This window comes from Nicotiana tabacum, chromosome 20 (assembly GCF_000715075.1).
Source record: "Nicotiana tabacum cultivar K326 chromosome 20, ASM71507v2, whole genome shotgun sequence".
NCBI classification, from domain to species: Eukaryota; Viridiplantae; Streptophyta; class Magnoliopsida; order Solanales; family Solanaceae; genus Nicotiana; species Nicotiana tabacum.
Genome location: NC_134099.1, coordinates 97,857,554 through 97,867,727, shown reverse-complemented (window position 1 = coordinate 97,867,727; position 10,174 = coordinate 97,857,554). Strand labels below are relative to the sequence as shown.

Sequence of the window (10,174 nt, the reverse complement as noted above, 5' to 3'; positions counted from 1 at the left end):
GAGTTTTACAAGAAGAGATGAAAGTAAATAAAGGGAAGGGGGTCCTAGGTTTATGATTAATATGGATCACTTCAATGCAATATCCAGCAATCACTCCTCAAAAGAGGGGTCGTACGTGATATTAGCGCACCGGTCATCATATCCATATTCTACCCTTCCCACCCCATTAAGGTATTAAAGCGCGGAAAGTTTTGTTACTTATTGCATGTTATTACCCGTCCCAATCCTATCAGTCCCGGAGGCATCTAGGACTACTAATCCTAAAGGGTAGGGAGTAGGCTAACCCTCAGGTTTAAAGGATAAAATGCTAAGCGACATACATAACAAATAGGACCGCACATAAGGGGAACACAAAGGCAAATAAAAAGCTCACAGATCCCTCCACAAGTAAACATGTAATCAACACGTCTCAAACACATTTTGGGTCTAAAAGATAGGATTTTTCAGAAAATAGGCATAGATAACAGCAGTTGAGTTTAGCGACAGATAAAAAAAAATTGTTAAAGCATGGTTTTTGAAAATCAAGTAGTGACAGTAGCTTAACGAGGTGCTGGACAAGTATTCAAAATAGCACGATTCTGGGCAGAGAATGGTAACCTAGTAGTTTGAAAACATAATAGAACAAGAACCAGAAAATCAGTGAGAGTAAATAGATGCACAATTTCAAGATTTTGTTTCCAGATAGAGCGGGAGTTTTTAAAAAAAACAGAGTGAACTTCAGCAAGAATGGGAGCAGCAGAGTTCAAAATTATAAGAGGCTGATTGGTCTTAAACCGGTAAAACATGATTAATCGATTCTTATTAAGCCTAAAGTTTGCCTAGGCGTCGTATGTGTTGCCTAATTACCTTAAAGGGGGTGAACATGCATATCGATTTTTTAGTTGTAAGAGGGATAAATAAACAATTAACCATACTTGTATTATTAAATTAAACATACTGGTGAGGTGTTCCAACAATTGCAACTCAGACAAGCATAAAACCCTATACAACAGGATGTCTAATGCACATAGGAGTTCCTAAACATGATTTCTAAATGCTAATGATTATGAGAATGCAGCAGTAGCCATTATAACAGTTATTTGCCTATTATTAACTGATCATAGTTACAAAATGAATATAACAACAGGCTGAAAGTAAAGAACATAGAATAAGATTTCTAATATGTGAGATGCATGTCCTATACATGATATCTATTGCGTAAGTAGGTAAATAAAGTCCTATAAGCATGTTTTCTACCCATTACTTTAACTAAGCATGCATAACCCCTCCCATATTCACTATTCGACCCCAATCATTCGTTTACAAATTATTACAAACCAAGGATAGCCGAATTACAGTAATAAAGAATAAAAAATAAGAAGTTATTCTATAGGGAGCCATCAGCCAGGCCCAATCTTCCAACCTCACTCCTTTCGAGTTTCACAGCCTTTGCTATGGTCTGGGTGCGACAAAGCTCCCTAAGGCCCCATTGGGTCCCTGGCCAATACCAACACCCAAACATTTACCAAAAAATGTTAAACAAGTGCAGTGTGGAATTACCAGCATTGTGCATCAAAGTTCAGTGAGTACTCAGAGGTACTCAAAGCAATGCTTACACGAAGGGGGTAGAACCTAATCTCTAAGAGTAGTGAGAGTGCGTGATATAGTTGTAAGGAAATTGAGTTAAGAAAAAAAACAGTTTAAAAATGATCCATATAGAATCAGTTCTTGAAAGAAAAACAATAGAAGAGTGTGACAGTTTTGTAAGAAGGTGAGTAGGACAATCTCAGAACTATAATATCACACATAGTTCAGGGAAGCAAACACAAACAGGGGAAAGGGGAAATGGGGACAAGTAGTTCACATGTAAGAGCATAGTTGCACATACGTAGACATTAGAGAAAACATTTCGGAACTTAAACAGTCACAACACATTTCATCCCAAAGTACTCATGGAAGAGGTTCAGGATTATTTAGTATCTAGGAAGGGTCGTGAATACATGCTAATAATGTACCGGGGTTAGGGGGTAAGGAAGAACTAAATTAAACAAGTAAGGGAAGCAGTAGACATGCTGAATTAAGGAAAAGGTAATCACATCAATGAACTAGCAAAGAGGCACGCTAATTGCAATGAAAATAGCAGAACCATAGGTGAAATAAGAGAAAGTGCAATATGCATAAAAATATGTTGTTTTGGAAGCTGTAAATCAAATAGCAGACATACCAGTCAAGAGTGGGATAATAGAGCAGTAGTGTGCAGGGAAGTAGAGCAGTAGTGTGCAGACCAAGAGAGAAGCAATGTATAGAGCAATAAAACAGTAGAGTAACAAGTTACTCAGTCTTGGCTTTTAGCCGACTAGGTAACCAGTAGTCAATAAGAGAAGCGAGCGAGAATGTGTAGGAAAGTAAGAGAGAATAGTGAGTATGCTTGTGTGTGTATGAGAGAGTTCAGAACAGTGTGGTTGTTCGTCTGTTATGCTAAACAAAGGGTAGAGTATTTATAGTTTTGAAAACAAATAAAGAATATGGTAACAAGTACACAATTATAGAAGCAATACCAATTGGAATAAATCACAGGACCAAACTCCTTTTAATTAGGGAGTCATTATTCGAATGGGTACAAGTTATATCAGATAAGGAAAGAATCACTTAGACTACTGAATCTACCATAATAGGAGTAGTAAAGCATGTAACATGTAATAAGGGCCAAATACATAATATTTCAAGTAAGGAAAATATATACTGAATATTTGAAAGTATGTTTATGCGCATAAATATGGTAAAAATATAAATTAACTCTGAAAATTAGTCAAAGAATCACGGATGAGACTAAAATCATAAGGAATTAGTTCTAAGTAAGGAAAGCATTTCACAAAAAAGGAAGTGATTCAAAATCAGTGAAAAACTTCTAAGGAAAACATATACAAAATCAGGGATTCGAAGAGATGCACAGAATCAGCAGAATATTTGGTAAACAATGAATAATTAGACATATTAAACATAATAGGCACGAAAATCAGAGAACCCTAAGCAAGAAATCACAGAAACAGTAGAAGGTTGGAATCCTAACAACAAAATTAAAGCATAGAACTCGGAGAATAACCCATAAGATCACACAATCAAGCAAATAATATAAACACAAATATATAGTACTCAAAATCAGAAGATAAAGTGATTTCGAAAAGGGGTTCAGAAACCCTAGTTTGAAAAAAAGGGAACAAAATGTTTAAAACTTGAGCAATCGTAAAGATCGAGTAGAGAGTAGTGTAAAACATAAAGGTGTGAGTTAAAATCGTTTAAAAAATACAGAGATTTAAGAGGTCTGGGTAGAGATTAGGGTTTCATAAGAAACCAGTAAGAAGTAGGAGAAATCTCGCTGCGAAACTCAGCAATAATGGTGTTCATAGCACCATCGGACCAAAACCCATCGGAGAAAGGCCGAAGACAAATCAGACAAAGCTTTCAGTGACCATCTCGTATGGTGGAGGCTCATGGGGTCTCCAGGATAGAGGGAATCAGCGAGATAAGGTTTCACGGCGGCTGGTGGTCGAAAGAGGTGAGGCTGGAGGTGGCCGGATAGATGGTGAAGGCCATCAGAGAAGAACCAGAAGGTTCTAGAGATAAGGAGCAGAGGAAGAGACCAAGTAGAGAGAGACCGGTCTCGATGAAATGAGGGGTCAGGGGGGTAGTTAGAATTTAATTAAGGAAACGAAATCTGGGTCGTTGATCTCATTTGATCAACGGCTCAGATTAATCGAAGCTGGTCCGAGTTATTCGGAGATTGGGCTGGGCGGATTTGGATTGGGTATTGGGTTAATTAAAAATCTGATGGGTTGGGTTACAATTGGGGCTAAAATTGCAATAATAATAGGTTAGGTATTAAATAGCCAATTTCTCCCTCTTAATTTTATAAAAATAATGGAAATGATTTTAAAAGAAAATTAAAAGTACTAAAACCATTAGCAATACAAAAATACTGGAACTAATTTTGCAATTATAAAAATACCATTAATCGAAACATGGGCTATAATTACAATTATATGCAAATTAGCTTTAAAAAATACCAAATAAATTTGTAAAAATATGCAAAAATCACCTTAATTATATTTTGGTGTAAATATGAGAAATAAATAAATTATTCACCAAAATGATAATTTTGGGAATAATTGTTGGATTTTGCAATGCTAAAATAGACAATAAATAGGTTTTGAAAATCTTTAAAAATTTGGGAAAAATACCAAAATACTTGGGCATGCTTATGTATGCACATATATGTTATTTTGAAAGTATTTTGAGTGTAAAAAATACTTAGGGAAAAATTGAGTATCAACAGTGGATGCTTCAGTTGGAGGTGCATTTTTAAGTAAAACATTCACTAAGTGCAAAATCCTTCTTGATAAGATGTCACAAAATTCGGGGTGGATGACTAGAGGTACAACACTAATACCCATAGTGCATTCAGTTCCTCTTGACCCAAATAATTCACATGCAGAGAACATGGCCACACTCATGACCCAGATGAGCATATTGACAAAGAAGATTGATGAGATGGGTACAAAACAGGTGCACATTATTGATACAACAAATGAGGGACTGTGTACACCTTGTATTAATCAGTCTTATGTGTGTTCATGGAGCGGGGAAGGTGAAAATCAAGGGGCAAGGGAAGATATGAATTATGTCAACAACTATGAGGGTCAGAGGCAAGGAGCACAACAGTGGAGACCGCAACAAAATTAGCAGTACATGCCTAATATGCAGCAGCCTGGGGGTATGCACCCTCAAAACCAATTGGTGCCAGTACCATATCAGAAACCATAGGGCTATCCAAGCAAAATCGGCAACAATTGACATACCAACCACCCCCTCAGCAGCAAGATAACAACATGGTGGAAATCATGGGTATGCTTCAGCAACTCATTGGGACAAATAATAAAGAGCAGGAAAAATTGACAGTGTATGATTTACCCATAAAGAATATTGAAACGTAGTTGGGTCAGCTGTCCATGGCTTTGAACAACCGTCCTCAGGGAACTTTGCCTGTATACACAAACATAAACCCCAAGGACTAAAACCCGAATCAGCTGGTGACAGTAAGTCTCCGAAATGAGAGAGATTTAGATAGAGAGCAGGAAATTGCACAAGCCAACAAAGATACTACACCATCCACTCCAGTTCAATTAGAGGTAGAGGAACCAACAGAACTTACTGAAGTGGTGGTTGAGCAGAGTTAGGAGAAAAAAGGCAAAGAAAATATGAATGAGCAAGTTGCAGAACAGGTGGCACCTCTTGTGCCAGAAAATTCTAACAGAGAGAAGCTAGCAAGCAATGCACAAAGGGTGATACCTGTACCCTTTCCTCAGAGACTGGTCAAACAAAAGAAGGCAGACCAATACAAGAAGTTCATGGAGATGCTGCGTCAAATTCAGTTGAATATTCCTTTGATGGATGCCTTGAGGGAGATGCCCGGTTATGCCAAGATGATGAAAGATCTAATGTCACGGAAGTTTGATTTTCAGGATCTATCCACTGTAACTCTAACACATACCTGCAGCACAGTGGTGGCAAAACCGATGGCTCAAAAGATGTCGGACCCAGGTAGCTTCACTATTCCATACACAATTGGAAGTTATGCCTTTGCAAAGGCGTTGTGTGATTTGGGAGCCAACATAAATCTGATGCCGCTAGCTGTGTACACCAAACTGGGCATTGGCATAGCTAGGCCAACTTTGATGCTGCTACAGCTAGCTGACCGCACAGTGAAGAGGCCCACTGGTATTCTTGATGATGTGTTGGTGTAAGTGGAGAAGTTCGTGTTCCCTACAGACTTTGTTATCCTGGATTGTCAGGTGGATGAGGAGATACCCCTTATTTTAGGGAGACCATTTTTAGCCACTGGGAGAGCACTGATCGACTGTGAGACTGAGGAATTAAAAATGAGATTGAATGATGAAGAAGTCATATTCAATGTTCAGCAATCTATGAGGTGACCCGGTGAATATGCTAATTGCTCTTTAGAGGAGACAGTGGATGTAATTCTGCAAGAAGATGATATGACCCTAACTGTAAAAGATCCATTGGAGGCATATCTGACGAATTTAGAAGAAATGGATGGTGAAGGGTTAGCTGAATGGGTCATGGCACTAGAAGTCCGAGGATTTTGGTCAAGGAAACCTCAGTTCGAGTCCCTTGAGCTAGAAAAAAGGGCCACTCCTCCAGCAAAGCCATCAATAGAGGAACCACCCAAGTTGGAACTGAAGCCACTCCCAGATCACCTCAGGTATGTGTTCTTAGGCCCTGATTCGACCTTGCCTGTTATTATATCATCCAGTTTGTTGGATGTGCAGGTAGAATGGCTCGTACAGGTATTGCAGGAAAACAAGACTGCCATTGGTTGGACCATGGCAGACAAAAAGGGTATCAGTCCAGCCTTCTATATGCATAAGATTCTCTTGGAGAAGGGGCACAGACCTTCCAGGGAACACCAGCGAAGGCTGAACCCAAACATGAAAGAGGTTGTAAAGAAAGAAGTGATCAAATGGTTAGATGCGGGAATCATCTTCCCCATCTCTGATAGTAATTGGGTCAGCCCTGTCCAATGTCTGCCGAAAAAGGGGGGAATGACTGTTGTAAAAAATGAGAACAATGAGTTGATCTCAACTCGTACAGTCACAGGGTGGCGTATTTGCATGGATTACAGGAAATTGAACACAACCACCCGGAAGGACCATTTCCCCTTACCTTTCATTGACCAAACGTTGGACAGGCTGGCTGGGCGATCGCACTTCTGTTTCTTGGATGGATATTCGGGGTACAATCAGATATCAATAGCCCCCGAAGATAGAGAGAAAACATCCTTCACCTGTCCGTATGACATCTTTTCCTTTCGGAGAATGCCTTTTGGGCTTTTCAATGCACCCGCAACTTTTCAACGGTGCATGTTAGCCATCTTCACAGACATGGTGAAGGATATTATGGAGGTCTTTATGGATGATTTCTCCGTGGTGGGAGATTCATTCGAAGACTGTATTCACAACTTAAGGAGAGTGCTTAAAAGATGTGTGGAGACAAACTTAGTGCTAAACTGGGAGAAGTGCCATTTTATGGTACAAGAAGGTATAGTTCTGGGGCATCGAGTGTCCAGTAAAGGAATTGAGATCGACCATGCTAAGGTTGACGTGATTGAAAAGCTACCACCGCCCACGTCAGTCAAGGCGGTGAGAAGCTTTCTTGGACACGCTGGGTTCTACCAGCATTTCATAAAAGATTTTTCCAAAATTGCTAACCCATTATGCAAACTCCTTGAAAAGGATCAGCCCTTTGTGTTTTCTAATGATTGCAGGTTGGAATTTGAGGAACTGAAGAAGAGGTTAATAACTGCACCCATCATTGTTGCACCCAATTGGGAGCAACCATTTGAGCTTATGTGTGATGCCAGCGACTATGCTATATGAGCGGTCTTGGGGCAGCGAAAAGATAAGCTGATGCACCCGATTTACTAGACAAGCAGAACGCTAAGCGGTGCACAGCTCAATTACACAGTGATGGAGAAGGAGATGTTGGCGGTGGTGTTTGCTTTTGACAAGTTCTGATCATATCTTATTGGTTCCAAGGTGATTGTATATACTGACCATGCAGCTCTCAGGTACCTAATTGAGAAAAAGGAGTCTAAGCCACGCCTGATTCGTTGGGTGCTACTGTTGCAAGAATTCGACCTCGAAATTCGTGACCATAAGGGCACAGAAAATCAAGTCGCTGATCACCTATCGCGACTTGAAGGAGTTGAAAAATCAGTCGAGGTCGAAGAGATCCTGGAAACCTTTCCAGACGAGCAGCTGCTTGTAGCCAATCTTGAGGATACGCCATGGTATGCAGATTTTGCAAACTACCTGGCCTGCGGTATTGTTCCTTATGACCTTTCATCTGTCCAAAAGAAAAAAGTTTTATCGTGATTTCCGCATGTATTATTGGGACGAGCCTTATTTATTTAGAATCTATATTGATAATATGATTTGGAGGTGTGTCCCCGAGATATAACAATCTTCTATTTTGCAGGCTTGTCACGCATCAGCATATGGAGGACATTTTGGAGGAGCCAGGACAACTGCGAAAGTGCTAGAGGCCGAGTTCTTTTGGCCAACAATGTTTAGAGATGCACACCTATAGGTGAAGGGCTGCGATGAATGTCAGTGAACCGGGAACATTTCCTGTCGCCATGAGATGCCCATGAACCCTATTCAAGAGGTAGAGGTGTTTGATGTTTGGGGGATTGACTTCATGGGCCCCTTCGTTAGCTCATTTGGCAATAAGTACATACTTGTTGTTGTAGATTACGTGTCTAAATGGTTGGAAGCTGCAGCGTTGACCACTAATGATGCAAGAGTGGTGATAGGTTTTGTGAAAAAGAACATATTCACCCGATTTAGGATACCAAGAGCGATCATCAGTGATGGAGGTACTCACTTCTGTAACAGAGCCTTCGAGAAATTGCTTACAAAGTATGATGTACACCACAAGGTGGCTACCCCTTACCATCCGCAAACCAGTGGGCAGGTTGAAGTGTCCAATAGGGAGATAAAAAGTCTACTAACCAAGACAGTGAATGCCACACGAATTGATTGGGCAAAGAAGCTTGATGACGCACTCTGGGCCTATAGAACTGCGTTCAAAACACCAATAGGTATGTCACCATACAAGTTGGTATTTGGGAAGGCCTGTCACCTGCCTGTGGAGCTAGAACATCGAGCTTGGTGGGCACTGAAATAATTGAACATGGATCCCGAAGCAGCTGGACAAAATCGACTGACAGAGTTGCATGAGCTGGAAGAATTTAGATATCAAGCCTTTGAAAGCATGAGGCTCTACAAGGAAAGAATGAAGAAGATGCATGACAAGCACATTGTGGACAGAAATTTCAAACCCGGTGACAAGGTATTATTGTATAATTCAAGGCTGAGATTGTTTTCAGGTAAGTTAAAGTCCCGATGGTCAGGGCCATTTAGAGCGGTGCAAATGTTTACAAGTGGAGCTGTTGAGATTGAGTCAGAAGATGGGACAAACAAGTTCTCAGTAAATGGGCAAAGGTTGAAACATTACCTTGGAATAACTGAAGAAAAATGGGATACAGTGATGATCAATTTGAAAGAACCCCATTACACGAATGAGGAGTGAAGGCTCAACTACTTGCGTCATGCCGCGACGTTAAATTAGGCGCTGCATGGGAGGCAACCCACGAATGTATTTTAAGTGTAGTATGTAACTTCGTGTTTAGAAGACAAAAAAAAATTGCCAGCCGCTACCAGGACTGCGGGAGACACTGCTGGTCGACAAAATTCACCGCGGCCGCGGTGCGGTCCGCGGCGAGGACCGCGGAAATCACTGAAGGTTTAATATTTCACCGCGGCCGCGGCTCGAACCACGGTGACGATTGCGGGAGACACTGTCTCAGACCGCGACGTCGATCGCGGAAGGCGTACCATGTTTGCTGGTTTTTTTATTTTATTTTTATTTTTTTTCGTTTTGTTCTTTTTCTCCACTCTTCTTTTAATTTTAAAACACAACATAACCCTTCCCTAAATCAAAATAAATGATCCCCTCCCCCCTAAAATCCCTAATTCCCTCTCTCTCTCTAAACCCTAACCCTCCCCTCCATACTCTCTTCTTCTTCTTCCTCCTTCACAACACCCCTCATCTTCTTCCCCCCAAGGTATGATTCCGACCCCCCCTTCTCTTTTCCTTCTATTTTTTGTTGTATTATGCTAGTTAGTGTTGTTCTAATGTAGTGTTAGTGATAGGATTTTGTTTTGTTTAGTTTTTCTTCTTCTTTTTAGTGTAATTTCGTTTTTAGCATATGTTTGGTGAAGGGGCTGTATTTTGACTGTGTGGAATGGTGTTGTTGGTGGGTGATGGTTTGGCAGACAGCCCAAATGGGAAGCACAACCGACGACTCTACACTCTAAGTCTCTTACTTGGGAGGCCAAATGTTGGCTCACTGTCATCACCACTCGGTTGCTACCATCCAGCAATACCATCGATATAAATGGGCCACGGGCCGCTATGGTCTACTGCTTCATGACTCACCAAGGGTTTTATGTCGCCCAAGTCCTCTCTGAAGAAATATTCATCCGATCGCCTGAACTAAGCAAAGGCCACTACTTCCCTTCGCTTGTCACCCGTCTATGCCGCCTTGCTAAGG

General features: G+C 40.8%; 1 protein-coding gene across 1 annotated transcript; it reads left to right on the top strand.

Annotated features, from left to right (window-relative positions):
• The first annotated feature begins 8,751 nt into the window (after positions 1–8,751).
• LOC142174473 (uncharacterized) lies at positions 8,752–9,150 on the top strand. The gene has a single exon (XM_075240273.1). It carries the CDS (start codon positions 8,752–8,754, stop codon positions 9,148–9,150), a length of 399 nt encoding a protein of 132 aa, XP_075096374.1.
• The last annotated feature ends 1,024 nt before the right edge of the window (positions 9,151–10,174 follow it).

What these genes read in the sequence shown, in the direction of transcription:
- LOC142174473 (XM_075240273.1), top strand. Translation starts at nt 8,752, where the DNA reads ATGGATCCCGAAGCAGCTGGACAAAATCGACTGACAGAGTTGCATGAG.